This window comes from Meriones unguiculatus, chromosome 4 (assembly GCF_030254825.1).
Source record: "Meriones unguiculatus strain TT.TT164.6M chromosome 4, Bangor_MerUng_6.1, whole genome shotgun sequence".
Classification (NCBI taxonomy): domain Eukaryota; kingdom Metazoa; phylum Chordata; class Mammalia; order Rodentia; family Muridae; genus Meriones; species Meriones unguiculatus.
This window is the reverse complement of record NC_083352.1, coordinates 106,739,517-106,757,626: the sequence shown is the minus strand read 5'-3', so window position 1 is coordinate 106,757,626 and position 18,110 is coordinate 106,739,517. Positions and strand designations below refer to the sequence as shown.

The following is an 18,110-nucleotide window of genomic DNA, read 5'->3' as shown; positions in this document are numbered from 1 at the left end:
GTCAGCAGCAGGAGCTTGAAGGAGTTAAGTCATATCACATCCATAATCAGAAGCCAATGGGTATGTGCATGACCCACTACCTAGGGAATGAAGCCACCTCACTAGGCAGGTCTTCTCACATAGTTCCCCACAGATGCACCCACCCACCAACTTAATCTAAGTCCCCACTGAGACTTCCTTTCCAGGTGAGTCTAGATGTGTCAGGGGCAGGTTTAGCCAACTAGATCCTCTCAACTAGCCTTCTGAGTCCATTAATTTTCAGCCCCCGTGCCTTAGCACACTGAAGATCCAAAGAGTGAAAAACCCTCAACAGTATTGATGAGATACAACAGCTGTTCTTCACCCCCCCACCCCCAACACACAGGAGAGTATCCACAACTAAAGGGGCCAGGAGGAACCTGGGTAACCTAGAGGCCCACTAGGGTCCAGGACTCTTTAAGTGAGAGGGAAGCAGATCAGAAGCAGCAGAGCCCATGAGAAGCCATGAAACCCAGAAGAGAATGATGGTCTGGAGCCTGTGAGGCATGCAGATGGCACTCACTGGTCAGAGAACACAGGCTTTGTCTGGAGGTGCCACAGCCCTTCTCACAGAGACTCTTGGCCTCCGTGATGGTGAGAGGTAATGGTTTAAGATCCTGGGTGTGTGCCAGTTGGTAACAGCGGCCACAGGAGACATATACAGGAACTTCTTATGTATGCTCAGACCCATGGACCAAGTGGGAGAAGGGCCTTGCCTTCCCCAGCCAGAACTCAAGAGACCCAGGATTCTCAGCTGCACCTGTGCCTTGAAGGCCACAAGAAGCAAGAGGCTGAATGCCACTGTGCAGCTGTCCCCAAAAGCTGGACTTGCTGATTGCCCCACCATGCCTCCACCAGTTAGCCCCATTATAATGCACCAGTGTGAAAGTACATACACAACTATATCACACCCGTGTAATGAAATTAATATTCATGTTAATGTGAAATAGGGATATTAAATTAACATGAACTATAATGTGAGATTGATATTAGTATAACAGACAGGCTCTCACATAGTCCAGGCTAGTCTTGAACTTGCTATGTTGTAAGCCCAGGCAGTGGTGGCACACACACCTTTAATTCCAGTACTCAGGAGGCAGAAGCAGGTAGATCTGTGTGAGTTCGAGGCCAGCCTGGTCTACAGAGAGAATTCCAGTCTCTGCAAATGGTCACAGGCTCCAGGATCATCTGAGAGGGGACACTAGTTGGCAGTGGCTTTTTGTGTGTGTGTGTGTGTGTGTGTGTGTGTGTATGTGAGGGAGAGAGAGTATAGGCCAAAGGACTATGGAGTCAGTTCTCTCCTTTGACCTTTACCAGTGTTCTGGGGATTGAACTGGGGTCTCTAGGCATTCAGTTCAAAGCACCTTTGACTCCCTGAATCACCTTGCTGACCCTTGGCTTGCTCCATGATGCTGCCTCCCAATTCCGTGTGGTATTGACTGTGGTTACTTGGTCCCCTAGCTGGGTCTCTGGCATTTATCTAACCTTTGCTGCCTCCCAGGACAGGATTTCCCCCTCTGAAACAGGGATCCTCCACAGCATGGAGGCCAGCAATGACAGCATCAGGGGGTGGCAAGAGCTGCTGGTGGTTTCAGGCTTGTGCCAAGAGCTTTGCTTCCAGAGCTGCTGACCATGTGAGAGTTATAATTATCCCCCGGTGGCAGGAGGGTGACAGGGACTGGCCAGTCCGAGCTCCGCCCCTTGCCCTTCTTAGGGCCAGCTGGGCAGCCTGTCCATGCCCACACCATCAAGGCTTCTGACAGCTGGCCTTGCCATCTGGGTAATGGGGCAGCCCAAGCCTGAAGCCGGATCAGTTCTGAGCTTGAGTCTCTTCTTTGCCAGGTGCTATTGGCCCATCACAGACACAGGTTTAGACAAATTGTAATCAGCTGGTGGTCAGACCAGCTGGGTGATGGCCAACAGCACCCCACTCCAGCCCAGAGAATAAGGGTGTTAACACCCCCACCCTTGAGTTCTAATCCTGACTCTGCCCAATCTGGCTGTATTGTCCTGGACCATGTGCCTACCTCTCTGGGATTCCACCTTTGCATCCCACCAGGGGACCAGGACAGCTTCTGAATGAGCCTGGGAGAATGGAGATGAGGTTCTGGAGTTGGATTGGCTCAGGAGCCTCTGTGAGCAAGCTTCAGTCCCTTCACCTGAAAACCAGGCTCATGGGTAATGGTGTAGGGCTGCTTCTGGGTTAAGTCACCTAATCTAGGGAAATCCCCAGTGAGGGCCTTAGCAGGCACCACACAGCCCAAATGAACGTCATCATTAATAGTGCGTGAGGCAATTGCCAGCACTCAAAACATACCCCTGAACCAAGAATGGAGGCACAATGCTTGTAATGCCAGCACGTGGGAGGCTCAGGCAGGAGGATCGAAAGAAAGAGGTTGGCCTGGGCTGCATAGTGAGACCCTGTGTGAGAGGTGACAGGCAGGGGAGGATTCATTAGTCGCCAGTAGCTGCAGCTGTCACTTCTGAGCCTTTGCATCCACCAATCCCTACTCCCCAGGAGGGGCCCCTGCCGGCACTTACTCTTTCCTGCCCTCTTTGTCCCCCACTAAGTGCCCACCTGGGCAACTGTGTCTAGTAGACATGCTTTCTAGGTAGACCCATACACTTGCGGCAGCTGCACACTTCGGGAATGGAGGCTTGGCGGATGTCTGCTTCCCATTCATGGCATCCCTGGCCCAGAGTCGCGGCCGTTAGAGCAAGTGTGTTCAGAGCGAGGCGAATCGACGGGCCGCGGGTGGTGACACGTGGGAGGTGGAGACCCTGAACAGGTGCAAAAGTGGGTGATACAGAAACCCAAAGAGGCAGGGGGAGCTACGAGCAGGAACCGTCCCCCCCGACAACCATAGAATCAGACTCGGAGACTCAGCCAGGCCCCCGGGCTCACGCCCGCGCTGCGCTCTCGCAGGTTCTGCGATTCCCCTCCCCCCTCCTCCCGCCCGGCCGGCAGCACGTGCCTGCAGCGTCCGCCTAGCCAGCTCCTTGGGGCGGGGCCCTTGGGAAGCGGAGGGGCGGGGCTGGGCCGAGGCAGGGGCGGCGCTGGGACTTGTAGGCGACCAGCCCTGAAGCCAACAGTTCTTCCCACCAGCCACAGCGTGACACCTAGGAAACTGAGGCCCCGAGAAGACACCCAAGATTTCAGTCATGGCCATCTAGGAATAAGTCAAGAACACACTTTAAATAGTTTTCAAAAGGCACTTCTAAAGGGGTCTTTGGTCTGGAGGCCTCCTCTTTACGTTCCACCACGGATTCACTCAACAGACATTTCCTGGAGGTGCCTCTTTTTCCAAGCCCTACAGCTTGAGCAAAACCTGCTAGAGCCCAGTTGTCAGGGAGCTCATTCAACAACAGGACACCCTTAAACCAGGAGGAGGCCAAGCTGGGTAGTGTCTGAAAAACGAGCCCTACAGCAGAGCAAAGGTGAAGCAAAGAAGGCAAAGGTGAGAACATGAGGCCGTGCAGGGGATACCCCCAGCAGGCTTTCAGGCGTGAGGTTCTGCTCTGTGCCAAGGAGCCTAGGCAGAAGCGTGCTTCACTGGCAAGGAGCAGATTGAGTGGAGCTGAGCCTGCACGGAGGCTGCCTGCCTCACTGTCCCCCTTGACCAGTGCACCAGGCCTGTTTTTAACCCCACTGAAAGCTGCAGGTCCTCAGGTCCCAGTGTGATAGCCAGAGATGGGGATTTAGGGGATGATGGATCAGGGCTGCTTCCTGGCCCAGCAGCTAAGGCATCCTGCCTACTTCTGTACTGAAATTCCCATTTTCTTTTTTAGACGTGGTTCCATGTCATACAGACCGGCTTCTGACTTTATGTAGCGGGAGGTGAACCCATAATTCCCTCAACTCCTCAGTATTAGGACCACAGGTGTCGAAATGCATGCCTCTTTCACAAGGGGCCCCACGTTCGCATTTGCACTGGGCCAGAAGAGTTCTGCAGACTGTCATCCTGCCCCAGTCTTGAACCTCTTTCTACGTGGCATGCTGTTCTTTCTGCTTGTTTTCCTAAAAATAGCCCCACAGGCGTTCCCATGCCAGTGACAAGGGAACCCAGACGTGTCTATCCTCTCCCATGATCTCATGGCTCTTAGCTCCATTCAAGACAGTAGAATACGTATTCACTATCGATTAGCCCTCGTTTCCACAGAAACCATAGGGTCCGGGGGTATGCTTTTGCTGAAGCCCCAGCATAGAGTGCCCAGGACCCCAAAAGTACTTACGACTGGAATTATTTCTCTTCTCTACACATGGCAAATCCACTTTGCCTTTACTTTTTTCTGAGATAGGATCTCATTTAGCCCAGCTGATGGCCTCGAGTTCCTGATCCTTTTCCCTGCCCTTCCTGAGTGCTGGGTTTACAGGTGTGTGCTACCAGCCAGGTTCATGTGATGCTGAGATCAAACACAAGGTTTCGCGCATGAGCCACAGCTTCGGACCTTTTAACAAGTCGCTCCGGCGTAAACCACTGATCCAAGTAGCTGACTCAAGCAGCGCATGGAATGTACGGGACCGTGCGCCCCCGGGAAACCAGCTAATACAGGCGAACTCGCAGGCGTCCTGACACAGGGGTCGTGCTTAGAACTACATTTCCCGGCAACCTCCGCTTTCTGGGGGCGTGTCCGAATGGGGGCGTGGCCTCGGGGCCACGCTACAAAGGCGGCCGGCAGCTCGCGGGGCGCGGAGTAGGCGCTTGGCGGCGGAGTGAGGAGCGGTGTGGGACGGCGTAGGGGTACTCGGATTCGGCCTTCGACACCCCCGCATGCGCCGGCCGGCTCGGTAGCGGCGGCCCTGATGCTGCTGCAGCCCTCGTGCGCCCCGAGCGTGTTCCCGCGGCCGCCCGCCGTCCCCAGCGCCATGCACGGCTCGCAGAAGGACACCACGTTCACCAAGATCTTCGTGGGCGGCCTGCCCTACCACACAACCGACGCATCGCTCAGAAAGTACTTCGAGGGCTTCGGAGACATCGAGGAGGCCGTGGTCATCACCGACCGCCAGACCGGCAAGTCCCGCGGCTACGGCTTCGTGAGTGCCCGCGGCGCGCGCACCTGCCGCCGCCCCTCCCCCACCACCTCCCAGACCCGCCGCGCGCAGCCGGGACTCCGGGGCTTCCCGGGGCTGTCGGCCCTTCCCCCACACTTTCTAGTCTCCCCAAATAAGCGTAACCTTTAGCACCAGCGACTTGAAGACGGTTTCCCACTTCCTTCCACTCTAGTGTCTCCAAACTTCTCCTCTGAGAAAGTTAACGGTATTTACTGCTGGCCAAGAACAGCCTGGGGGCCTCCCCTTGGGGTTCACTTTACTACACCTCCCAGGGGATTGTTGCTGTCCTTGAAGGCTGGATTTCTCAGCACTTGAACTTAGGGGAAAGAGCTGTAGTAGGCGAGGCAGAGAATACAGTGCCCCAGGGGTCCTGAATACCCGATAACCTCCGGAGAGAAAAGACCCAGGGATGGCCTGATGCCAAGGCAGAGCCCTCTTCCTTTCTTCTGTGTCCTGCTTCCCTCAGCCAGCCACCGAAGCCCCTGACCCTCTGTGTTCCTGCAGGTGACCATGGCAGATCGGGCAGCAGCTGATAGGGCTTGCAAAGACCCTAACCCTATTATCGATGGCCGCAAGGCCAATGTGAACCTGGCCTACCTGGGTGCCAAGCCTAGGAGCCTGCAGACTGGTGAGAACTTGAGTTTTCTTTCCAGCCCTTCTGGTTTCTATATTCAGCTTTGGTATCTGTCTGATGGAAAACACTGCCCCCGCTCCCCCTTTGTCCCAGAGTGGCAGCCAGCAATCATGTGCCTGCAGAGCCAGCCTAGAGCAGCCACCCCCAGCTTGGGAGCTTGATCCTCTTCCTCAGCAGTGTATGGTCCCATCAATACCAAATCTCAAATGTCTGTCCTCCAAGGGAGGGAAGAAGTTAGTTGCCAACGAGGCTGGCGATTAGGGGGGACCCAGAGAAGCCGCTGCTACCTGTGGGCTTCTCTGATTTGACTGGGTGTTGAGAGTTCACTAGCAGAGGCGGGGAGGGTGGCTGGGGTGGGAGAGGAAGCTAACTATCCCTTGTGACTAAGACAGTGTGGCATGTGTTACTCTGCCTGTCTGTGTGTGGCCTCGGGACCTTGCCCGTGCAGTATGCTGTCCCTAACTGTCCTCTTGTTTTAGGCTTTGCTGTTGGTGTGCAGCAGCTACACCCCACCTTGATCCAGCGCACCTATGGGTGAGTGGATATAGCTGGTGCAGGTGGGAGGGCCTTGAGGTGAGACAGCTGTGGGGGTTCTCAGACTCAGATCTGAAAGGCTGGGGAAATGGCTGTTTGAGAAACTGTATTGAGTTTGGGGGGTGTGGAGGAAGAGATAAGACCAACTGCATTTCTCTAATCCAAAGGAGAGTACACACCTTCAGGCTGCTGCATACCTTGTCCCCACTAATGTGACACCTTCTCGTGTCAGGTGTCACATGGCCATCTGTGGGGACAGCTGTTCTGACCAAGTGGGGGTGATAGGTACACACCTAGGGTGGGCAGTTCTCCCTGGGCCCTTCCTGGGGTGTGCTCCAATGTGGGCAAGTGCCATGAAGATAGCTACTGTGCGTCTGCATCAGCCCAGGTTTGATGTTTGTGATGGCATAGTAGGCGGCTGTCACTGGTTGGCTTTTTGTGTAATCACTTGCTCTGTCTCACCTCCTTCCGTACCGAGAAGAGGGATAGGCCTGCGTGCTGCTTAGGAAAGGACTCGCACACAAGGAAACACAAAAGTTGGACACTGCTGCTTGGTCTGTTTCTCCAGTGCAGACTAGCTGTGAGTGGGCACTCTGACACTGACCCCACCTTTTGCTGTGGCAAGCTTGCCAAATCCTGGCTGTCAGCTATTGTGTTTGAAATTGGTGGGTGGGGTAGAGTAGGGTGTCTGTTGGGGCTGGAGCTGAGCTTGGCCAGCACAGTGGGTCAGATGACTGGAGAGGGTGCTGCTTATGTCCTCTAAGCGTGCTTGTCCTGTAGGGAGGTGCTGGGATTCTCCACAGCTGTGCTTGGGGTTGGTACGAGCTGAGCAGGAGTATATATTATATATGGGGGGTTGTGGTCTGTGCCCTAGCCTGTTTCCTGTCATAGTGTGACTGTTCTCCTGGGGTACTTGGGGTGCTACTGTGGCAGGGGGTACCAGATCACTTTTTTGGCCTGGTATCTGTTTCCTATGTGCTGTAGGCTGTCTGGAAGAAGTTTGGGGACTACTCAGCCTTTGGTATCGCCATCTTTCTTGGATTCTCCCCTGCGAGCTGTGTGAGGAGAGTGCCTGCTCTCCAGTAGCTTGCTGTGCTCCTCAGCTGGGTTTCAGGCTTTTAGTGGGCTGAGTTGAGATGTACACACAGAGTCTCTATCTACTGCTTACACTGGGACATGCCTCCCCACTGGCTCTGACACATAGCAACTGCCTTGGAGCCACTAGTGCTTGGCCTCTGTGGTCCTGAGATCTAGGTTCACATCCTGTCTGTTACTCTGACTATGCTCCTTTTAGTTGCCTTTTCTCGTCTGGAAAATGGGGACACCACTCTTTAAGATGATCTGGTCTCCTGGAAAAGGCTTTCTGTCCTCAGGTGGCTAGTGACTTACCCAGGGGTTGAGGTTTGAACTCAGGGTCTTTGGGGGTGGGTGGGTTCCAGGAATCCTGGTACTCAGGGGCACTTTTGACATCAGGTCACAGTGACTGGTAACTAGATTAATGGTCAGGTCATCTAACACTGAGTCTACAAAGTGGCCTCACAGCGTTTGTTGGTTGCTGAAGAGTGTAGACCCAAATGGACAGGTGGACACGGGGCAATGGTGGGTCTACATTGCCAGTAGTCCTTGGGTTCCTCTGAGGCACATCCCACCCTGCACTTGCCAAATTCTGGGCAGCCTGGGTGGTGGTGGCGTGGCCAGGCCTTGCTGCCTGGGTCAGTTGCTGTGAGCACCCAGCTGGGAGGTAGAATTGGCCTGTCAGCAAGCCCCCTTTGTTTTTGCAAACAATCTGGCCAGCCTAGCTGGGCCTGACTCAGCGGTTGCCCTGGCTGAGGGCCTGGTGGGAGCTGGAACGTGGCAGCTCAGAGCCTGCGGGCACCTAGCTGTACTTTTTTTTTTTTTTTTTTTTTTGTCCCCTAGGCCCTTAACACTCTGAAGACCACACAGCCCACCTGTAGGCCAAACTACTTGGGGCCTCCCTTTCTAGTTCGAATATCCCTCAGCTCAGAAAGATTCTTGACGGACTGTCAGGTTTTGTTGTTTGTGTGGGTCCTCATTTGCTTGCTCCATGCCTGCTTGTTGAATAGGCCTTGCTGGCTGCACAGCCTGTGCTTGTCCATCATGTAACTGTATATGGACCCAAGACTCAGTATTTGGTGAAGACGTCTCAGCTACTGCAATAGCTTTTGCCAGCCTCCTGGCCTGTGTAGTAATCCCTGGTGGGGATAAGTGACCCAGGGCCTTCTAGCATAGGGGTCTCTGCCAGCCCTGGGCACAGTCAGTAATTCAAGTGGGAAGAGAGGGAATACCTCAGCTCCCCCCATGAGCCTTAGGCTGAATTCCTACAGACACCCTTCACCCTAGGGGGTCCTGACAAGTCAGATCAACACATTACCAGGGTGGGGTAATCTCCAACTGTTCAGCCCTCCCTTCCTACCTGAATTACTGACTGTGCCCAGGGCTGGCAGCCCTTGGAGCTTCCTGGGCTATATTTGAAGGGCCTGTTGCTCTAGGAGGCTGCCCTCTCTGTTCTTAGGGGAACCTTGCAAGATGCCTGCTCACTCAGATCACATTTTCTCCCCAACCTGGAGCCAGGCCCTAAGGGCTGAGGTCAGGCCAGGGTCCCAAGGTGCTAGGTGTCAGGTTGCACTTCTGTTCAGTAGCCATGGCAACAGGGCCATGTAAGGACTGATTGATTGTCATGTATGGGACCTGTTGATCCCAAGGCCATGGAACCTGTAGGCTTTTTGCTGGATGGTACTTCAGTAAGCCCAGCAGCAAGCTTTGCTGGCCTAAGCTTGGAGCCACAAAGGTGAGTGTCCTGCCCTCTGGCGGGCTACTCAGGCCCATCCCACCTTTCCTAGCATCTCCCTGCCCTTATAACAGTTCTTGGATGAATGTTCTGTCCCCAAGACAAACAGGATCCAGGAACCTTCTCCCTACCTAGGGCTTTCCCACAATCATCATTGTACAGACTTCGGTTTTCTGTGGGATGGACCCGGTACACACATAGAGATGTCTGTCCTGATACATGTCTCTAGGCCTATGCATGACGTGATAGGGAGGAGACCGTCTCCGCCAAGAGCGGGGGAAGGGTGGTAAGCTCGTGCATGTCATACTGTTGACTCAGATGCTCTGAGTGAGGCATGTCCCCAACCCAGGACCCAGTACACAAGGCTACCTACAGTTAAACAGTGTGCTGCTGGGGTGCTCCGGAATGAGCAATGTTGTGTCAAGTCCGACTGGCTAGTTGAGCCACATACTGGTACTGGTGTAAATGAGTGCCATAGGGTCCCACACTATGTCAAGACACTTCCTGCACAGACAGTGCACCTAGTGAGAGGAGACTGGGGGAAGGGATATTGTTCCTGTACCTTCAGAGGGGTTTGTCCTAGTTCCACTGAGCACAGTGAAAGTTGAGGCCAGGGTGAGGATGCAGTAGGGGCAGGTGTCTGTCATTCTCTGGCTCAGGAGGTCTGTCTAGGGGAGCGGCAGGGAGGATTTAGAAGTGCAAGCATGAAGCCAGGCCCAGAGCAGCAGGTGCAAGCGTGTTCACCCCACCACCTGTGGGGTGTCTTGGGGGTGCCCTGCTTGCTTTCCCCATCATCACTTCCTGTTTGGCAGCCTGTCTGGAGGCAGGCGTGGGCTGTGTCTTGTCTGACCCTCCCAGAGGGCGTGCAGCCTATGCTGCTGCACCTGTTGTTTGTCCCTGATGTGACAAGCCAGCCTCAAGTGCTCTTAGGCTCCTCTCAGAGTTCAGTTATTGCCAGGTGCCTGAGAGACCTCTTCTGAAGCCTCAGGCTGAGGGTCCACCAGGTGGCCCACTGGCCCCTTGATCTTGGCCCAGGAGTTAGGCATCCCTCAGAACGATGGCTTTGCTCCTTTGCCCAGCCCTCCTCCAGTCTCAGTGTCTGTTGGGAACCTGCAGTGATTCTGACCTCCCTTTGTGTCAGGCCAGAGACCCTAACTGCTGGTGTGATCACAGTGCCTCCTGCTAGGAGGCTTGCAACAATGAGACAGGTCCATGCGGGACATTGCAAGAGCTGTGAAGGGAAGGGACTATAGGTTGATATAAGAGCGGAGCCCAGAGCCTAGTGTGTGAGTCTCCAGTGACAGAGACACAGCCAAACCACCCCACTGAGGAGAAAATGGGTCATGTTTGTTTGTTTGTTTGCTTTGATACAAGGTCTTGTTATGCAGCCCAGGTTGGTCTCAAACCTGCAGTGAGCCTCCTTTGGCCTCTTAAGTGCTGAGCTCAAAGGTATGCACCATCAGGTCTTATATAGCCCAGCAGACCTTGACCTCCTGATTCTCTTGCCTCTGCCTCTCTTGCTTTCTGGAGCTGGTTCTTGAACCCAGCCATATGCGTGGTAAACAAGCTCTCTACCCCTGGGCTACCTACCCAGCAATCCCCCTGCTTCCGGAGGGCCAGGATTTGGGTTTGTTTTGAAGGCATCCCTCTAGTGCAGGGTTGAGCCAGGTCTTCCCTTGGGACAGCAGCCATCCAGCCTGAGGCAGTGGAATCACCTGGACCCCTAGCATGGGGAGAAGGGGTAAGCTGCCAGAGTGGAAAGTAGAAGTCCTTGGCCTTGGAGTCAGAGGCCGTCATAGTGTACAACTTTGAAAGTAGCTAGCAGGTGGAATTTGGAGAGTTCAGATGGACCTGCTGTTCCAGTTGGCTCCCACAATAGTGTGTCTCCTGTCTGCATTCACCTGCCCCAACGCTCAGCCAGCTGTCTGTGAACCCCAGAGAACCTGGTGTCCCCATCACAGAGGATTCCCAGGAGGCCTGCCAGGCTGCCACACACAAGCCACCACCCTACCCCAAGGCTGGGTCTGCTGGTAAACTGCCAGGTTGCCTCCAGCACCATGGCATAAGGCCCTAGGGACAGAGAGAGAAAAAAAGTGAAATGGGCTCATTTGCCTTTTTCGCTTTTATTTTCAGTGGTTGCTTCATTTTCGGGAAATGAGCCCTCCTGAGCTGCAGGCACTGTTTTTTCTGAGAGTTGGGCTATTCAAGGCCTTTATTCACACTGCCCACCCTCTGCTCTGGTTAGTAGCCATGGTAGCTGTGCTCAAGGCAGGGAGACAGATATCTCGTATGTCACTGCAGAGTTCCCACCCCTTTTCTGGGGTCAACCAGGAGCCCAGGGGATGTGCCTGTGGCATCTTGTGTACTACTTGGGAAACTGAGACCAGGGAAAGTGCAAACAGGCTGTGGGATCTGGACCCTTGTGCTCCTCTAGGCTGAGTCAGAGGACTCGGCTGTTTGTTACCCTGACTCTGGACTTGGTGTAAGGAGAGGCCATCTCTTCCACTCTTAGTGGTCAGGTTCTCATGGCTCCACCCTTCAGACTCAGCTGTCAGTCCTGTCATCCAGCACCCAGAGCAGCCCACTCTGGGTATACCTTCAGCCTCTGGTGGCTTGGTAACTCAGTGCTACCCAGAACCAAATACCAGTGGGAAGTGCTGGAGCCCGCTGCCGGAGTCGAGCAGTTCTTGTCTGGGAGTGAGGATTGAAAGAAAAATTAATAAACCAACACACTGCACATGGGATCTTTCCTTGAAGGCTCTTGTAGAAACTAGTCACCTCACTTTATTCCAGTAATCCTTTTTTAAGTTAGAGCAAAAGCAGCTCAGTGCAATGAAAGAATTCACAGAGAACTCAAAACTTCTTTACCTTGACCACCTGTCTGTGACTCTCACACAAACAAAAGGTGTGAACTTGACAAGATATCCCACCTGCTGTCACAAACAGAAGGAGATAGACTTGGCAGTTTATCACTGACTCCAGTGAAGGCCAGGGTGAAAACATGTCTTTCCTCAGAAATCAAAGCAGCCTGGCCAACCAGCAGCTCCCCATAGGGAAGCTGAATAGTCATCCTTGCCCCAGTATCACATGGTTCTCCCCAGCAGGAGGAGGGTCTCCAGAGCTCTAGGCTTTAGACTTTAGTGGTCTCTGGCCTAGGAACTCTTTTCTTCTGCTGCTACTCAAGGGTGAGATTAATTGTCCTGGGCCACCCTGTCTTGAGGAAAGGCAAAAGGTTCCCTAAAGAGAGTAAGTAAAGGGAATCCTTGGTGTGAGGAGATGATGGCATCTCTGCTCTCAATTGAGGCCTGGGTGGGCAGAGCTTGAGAAAGTTGGTGGCAGAGCACTCTAAGCTGGCCGTGGGAGCCACTGAAGAGTGGGTCTCCTGACTTTTAGCTTTTAGCCCCCAAGACCTGGGTGTGAAAAGTGTCTGTCTACTTGGCCTCTCCCAAGTCCCTAATACGCCAAAGGTATGGGGTTCCCGCAAGGGTGGAGATCCAGCAGCATTCTTACCTCTTGGAGTCTGAACAAGCAGCACTGGGGAAGGCTCTGAACACACATGGCACTTCCAGGCACTTCCAGCAGGGAAGTAGGGCTGGGGCCTGTAGCAGAGTGCAGCCTGGGATCAGGGCGGCCCTTGAACAGGGCTCGGAGCTAGAACCAGGAGGGTTTTAAAATACAGAATGTGACTGTGCAAGAATGTTCTGTGTTGTGTTGGCCTGGGTACCTGTGGTGGCAGCAGTGTGCAGTCCTTGTGCTGCCCCTAAGTAGTAGTGTCCCACTGTAGTGAGCTTCGCTGGCACCGTAGTGCACGTGGCACTTGAAGCTGGGTAATTCTGTGTTCCAGGAACTGCCCCAGGTGTTTCGATGCTAGCTTTGCTCCTGGTCTCTATCCCTGAGGTAACAGTAGCATCCTGCAGTGATGGTTTAGAGCGCAGTTCCGATGGAACATGGCGTAGGTGGGCGACTTGGCAGGCCTCTGAGCCTCTTTACCTCCCCTATGTCTAAGACAGGTGTGGTGCCACACAGCACAGTGCTAACTGGCTGAGACCTCAAGGAAAGTACAGCTGAATGGGCAGAGATGTGGGTGTTCTGGAGCATTCAGGCCATACAGGATTGGGCAGATCCTCCGGGTAGGCAAAGCAGGAACCAGCCCCTGATGTAAGCACGGTCCTTGTCCTGTGAGTTGGCTTTGCAAGGAGCCTAGGTGTTAGCCTCTGTTAGCAAGCGCCACCTCTAGAGGGTAAGGGTACCCTCCCCTTGCTCCCACCCATATTTAGGGAAGTTCAGAGTGTAGCACTCCAAAAGCCCAAACTGATGAGTGCTTCTGAGTCTTAGGGTAGGTGGGGGCCACACAGATAGGAAAATTCCCCGCTCACACCCATTATAGGGGGTCTCCTCCCTCTCACAGGTAGAGGGACTCTCAACACACACCAGTTAGGGGCACCAAGATAGGCTATGCATCTCTGGGAAGGCCTCAGTCCCAGTTAGGACCCTCCTGTAGTCTCCATGCCAGGCATCACAGCACCCTCTACCAGAGCTCTGATTTCAGGAGGGTCAGGCCTTTGGAGCAGTGCAGGGAGTGGCCCTGGACCCCAGGCTGAGGCAGGGGGATGCCTCGGGAGTCTTGGGTGGTGTGGGGTCTGCTGCTGTGCAGGTTTTGGTCTTAGCACAAGGGCTTGGGGGTCTGGTAGGCCACCTGGGTGGTGATGGGAGCTGCTCCTCCCAGTCCTATCATGCTTACTCCTGCCTGGCCTTCCTCCCTGCTGTGGCCTAGACCCTGCCCTCAAGCCCCACTTTCTAGCAGTACCCCTGAGCTGTGGTTTCTGTCTCTACCTCATCCTGCAGAGTTCAGCCCAGTGTTCTGCTCATGGCTAAGTGCTAGCAGGAATGTGAGAAGGTATCATGCAGCTCAGGGGTATTGTTTGAATCCACTTCAGTGCTATTCCAATCAAGGAAGTAGGACAGCCGGCAGAGCAGGGTAGACACCTGCCTGGGACTCCTGCATAGGCTGTTTGGCCCTACAACTGCAGCCAGTTGCCTGTGCAGCATACAGGCTGCTGCTCACTGTGTGCGGTGGCCTAGCAATGTCTGGTTAGCTTTCCCAGCACTCTGAAAATGGAGAGGGCAGCTGTGAGGGTGATGGGTGCAGAGATTCCCAGACAGTGTGCGGGCTCACACCTGTGTCGGGTATGCCTCCTTGCGTGCACCCCAGTGGTTCTCCTAGCTCCGCCCTAGCCTTGCCTGTGTCGCTTTAGTAAATGTGCTCTCAGATGCTGCTGTGGGGCTGGGGAGATGGCTTGGTAGATAAGGCGAGTGGTGTACAAGTGTGAGGACCACAGTTCACATTGCCAGAACCTAGCAAGAGTCGGGTGGGTATGCAGCTCACCTGTAATACCAGCATGTAGAAGACAAGGGTTCCCAGAGCCAGACCATAGAATCTGTGAGCTCTGGGCTCAAGTGAGAGACCCTACTTCAATATACACAATGCAGAGAGTAATCCAGGAAGTCTCTTCCTGCACATGCACACCACTCCAGTGGATCTGTGTGATGTTCGATTCTCTGCCACCCACTCTGTGGCCAGCCAATTCTCCACACACTGAGGCCACGTGTCACTTTTCCATTTGTGACTGGTGGGTACTCGGATGCTGCTGTCACTGGTGACTGTGGCTCTTGTTTTTAATCATGCACATGTGCTCCTTGGCCTTGGGAAGGCCTTGGGACCTCACCAGTGCTGCCTCTTCCCACTGTCTCCGCTGGGCATTCTCTGCACCATACCTCTCTGGGGTGGCCGTGGGAAGCCCCGTTGTCGTTAGGTGTACTCGGCCTGCAGTCTGTGCACCTACCTCATCCTTCACGGTTTTCTCCCTCAAAGTTTTTACTGTGTGTGATGGCCTGGCCTGTGGTGGGGGCACCTTCACCCTAGAGGGGTGTTGGATGCCACTCCACTGGTCCCCTGGGTGTTCTTGATTATTCATGATCACACACAAGTTGCTGGGACTCAACCTAGCCATGTTTCTCTGGGAGTGACCTCCATAGAGACGTGCACATCCTGCTGCAGATGAGAGGCCTGGGGGAACAGAAAGACCGCTCTGGGGAGAAGTTAAGCATTTTCTTAGAGCAAAGCTCTCGAGTTATGACAGACTCCAGGCCTATCTTAAAGATAGGAAGTGAGGCTCCCCATGGTCCAGAGGCACTTGGACATACCATGAGAGAGCTGTATGCTGACACCCTTGGTGGCATCTTGCTATAACCACAGCCTCAGCTGTTCATAAGTACCATCTGCAGGTGTCTGCTACAGAGAGACAGCCCTTCACCCAATCCTGCCCAATATGAGGCTGGCTGTCCAAGCAGACCCAGCAGCAGCTCCAGTGCCCTCTACTTCATTTTTCTGCTGCCTAGCCTGTTTCTTCTTGTGGTATGCTATACTTTCTGGGGGAGACTACAGTCAAGGGCAGTAAGTGACACCAAGTGCATTTCCATAGTGGCTGGGGCATGGGGTAGGAGCTTAGGTGCCCTCCAGCTATAAGCTGCAGGACCTGTACAGTTACCTGGCACGGAGCACTCAGCTTTCCTGACTTTAAAATGGGCATGTTGGTAGGGCATCAGATAAGGCCTCTTGAGCATCTTGTTTCCCAGCAGAGTATAAGCACACTAGCAATCCTGAGCCCTCCATTCTGCAGTGGGTGGCTAGGGAGCAGGTGTCACCAGGATTTGGAGGTACCTGGCATGAGAGCTGCACTATTCCCCAAATGTTTTCACAGGCCTTCATTCAGCTCTGTCCTCAGTCTTGAGTTCTCAGTTTAAACAAAGGCCATGTGTTTATACATTGTACAGTGGGTTCCATCCTGCAGGAGATGTGTGGGGAGTGGGGCTCTAGTCTGAGGAGGGTACTGTGAGAACTGGCATTCAGTGGCCTGTGGGGTTGGAGTACACCTGACGTGTTACTGCATCTATGTTGTAGATGGGTACACAGACTAAGACAGGGCACAGATCTGCACTTTGCTCTCTGCTCCCCTGGCCTCCCCACTCTGCCTACAGCTCCTGACACTCTGCTTGGCCCACAGGCTGACTCCCCACTACATCTACCCACCAGCCATTGTGCAGCCCAGCGTGGTGATCCCTGCCACCCCTGTCCCGTCACTGTCCTCGCCCTACCTTGAATATACACCAGCCAGCCCAGCCTACGCCCAGTACCCTCCAGCCACCTACGACCAGTACCCGTACGCCGCCTCGCCTGCCACAGCCACCAGCTTCCTGGGCTATGGCTACCCTGCTGCCATGCCCCCAGCCTTGTCTGCCGCTGCACCTGCAGGCACCACCTTCGTGCAGTACCAGGCGCCTCAGCTACAGCCCGACAGGATGCAGTGAGGCGCGTCCTGCCCAGGGCCACAGCCACCAGCCTGCCAGCCTCGGGAGCCACCAGCACTTGGGTCCCCTCAGGCCCCTGGGCCCATCTGCCCTGAAGGTACCAGCAAGCAATCTTGTGCAGCCCTGCTGTGCTTGAAGGGGCTTGAGAAGGAAGGGCACACTCTTTGGAACCTCTACAGCCACTCCATGCCAGGTGCCTTACTCTGGGACGTGTGCAGACGTCCTCCCTCCTCTTTGGGAACTGTCCTCTGGGTGGAGCCGGCCTCCCGGAACCCTGCCCAGCTGCCCTTCAGTCGAAGCACTGTGCCATGTCCTATTGGGAATATTCTGCTCTGAAGGCAAGACTGTCATCACTAAGAATCCCAAACCTATTTTTTACTTAGAGACTGGCTTTGGTCGATAGTTCCTTGTGGAAACAATGACAGTATTTCTCTGTGACAGTGTCACTGATGGGCTCCCTGGAGCTCCCCCTCCCCCACAGGGTGGCCATCATCAGACGGCAGAGCCTGCAGGGCTCTGAGCTCCTGTCTGATGCTGTCCTCCTCACCTGCAGAGGTGCCCGTCAGGGCGAATTCTCAGGTGTCTGTTGCTGTGCCATTGAGGCCTTCTTCCTGGCCTGTCCCCTAAGGCAGGCCCTGTGCCCACCCAGCCTCCCATTGTCACCTGTGTGCCAGTTTGGGAGCATGACCTAGCTGCACAGGGAGACGTTCCAGCCCACATCTGGGAGGGTTGAAGTGGGCATCTCTGGCAGCATGGGCTGCCCGCAGGCTGGGCAGTGGGTCCCTCCACACCTACCTCAGGGAGCCAGTGTGTAGACACTCCACAGCATGCCTGTTAGTCAGGGCCTGGAGGACAGAGGGAGTAATGTTATAATAATATTTTTATTAGAATGTTCTGATTATAAAAATAAAACTTGTTTTCTTTAAAGAAAAAGTTGGTCTCAAGTTTTTCTCTCAATGGCCATGGTAGTCCTGTGTCCTGGGTTTCTGACAGCTGGCCATCAAACCCTCACTCTGCTTCAGCCTCTGCTGGTCACACGCTTCAGTGACAAGCAGGGCCTGCCCCAGTACGACCCAGAGGGCTCCAGCCACCACAAGGTAGGTATCTGCAGCTGCTAGGACTAGGCAGGGTCTACTGTTGACTTGATGCTCAGGCCTTTAGAAGTGGACCTGGGACTGCTTTCTTGCACAGTCCCTTGTGTCCTTCGGAGACTTGTTCTGTTTTCCACTTGATTTGAGATGCGTCTTCCCACTTCTGTGGCTCAAGCCCCACTGAACTTTCAGTACTGGGTTTACTTTCATCCTGGACCTCTACCTCCAAGTGTCAGTTTGCAAACACTGAAGAGTTAGGTCAGTGTGGGGCTCTCAACCCACAGCTGACATTTGCTGCTGCTGATAAGAGTGTGGGGCCAGAGAGGGGTGGCGGGCACTGCCAGGGTTATCAGGAAGGCCACTTAAAGCCAGTATACTTCCTGTCTCTATCAGCTGGTGGCAGCCACAAACACAGGACCTCAGGAAGGCCTCTTGGTCTGGAAAAAAATGCCCTTCTAGGTTCTACAATTGAGGGCTCTAGACAGGGCAGACCTGGGAGAATTGAGAGGCACCGTTTTGAGCAGTAGGCTGAGTGCTGGCGGCACAGCCACACACAGTCATCAGTAAGGGCGATGATGCCTGCTGTTAACAGCACAGTCACCG

The 18,110-nt window shown here is 54.3% G+C and overlaps 1 protein-coding gene across 2 annotated transcripts; it reads left to right on the top strand.

Annotated features, from left to right (window-relative positions):
* The first annotated feature begins 4,692 nt into the window (after window positions 1-4,692).
* Window positions 4,693-17,349, top strand: Rbm38 (RNA binding motif protein 38). Of its 2 annotated transcripts, none has more exons than XM_021657011.2 (4): window positions 4,693-5,053; window positions 5,576-5,699; window positions 6,185-6,239; window positions 16,113-17,349. In XM_021657011.2, exons 1-4 carry the CDS (start codon window positions 4,823-4,825, stop codon window positions 16,414-16,416), a joined length of 714 nt encoding a protein of 237 aa, XP_021512686.1. In that variant the 5' UTR covers window positions 4,693-4,822; the 3' UTR covers window positions 16,417-17,349. The 2 variants fall into 2 exon arrangements, with proteins under 2 accessions (XP_021512686.1, XP_060238752.1); XM_060382769.1 differs by having other exon boundaries at window positions 4,830-5,030.
* The last annotated feature ends 761 nt before the right edge of the window (window positions 17,350-18,110 follow it).

Bases quoted from the DNA above. Each gene is read 5' to 3' on its own strand.
- Rbm38 (XM_021657011.2), top strand. From the start codon at position 4,823: ATGCTGCTGCAGCCCTCGTGCGCCCCGAGCGTGTTCCCGCGGCCGCCC. The intron at 5,054-5,575 runs GTGAGTGCCCGC...GTGTTCCTGCAG, and splicing joins AGTCCCGCGGCTACGGCTTC to GTGACCATGGCAGATCGGGC. The intron at 5,700-6,184 runs GTGAGAACTTGA...CTCTTGTTTTAG, and splicing joins GCCTAGGAGCCTGCAGACTG to GCTTTGCTGTTGGTGTGCAG.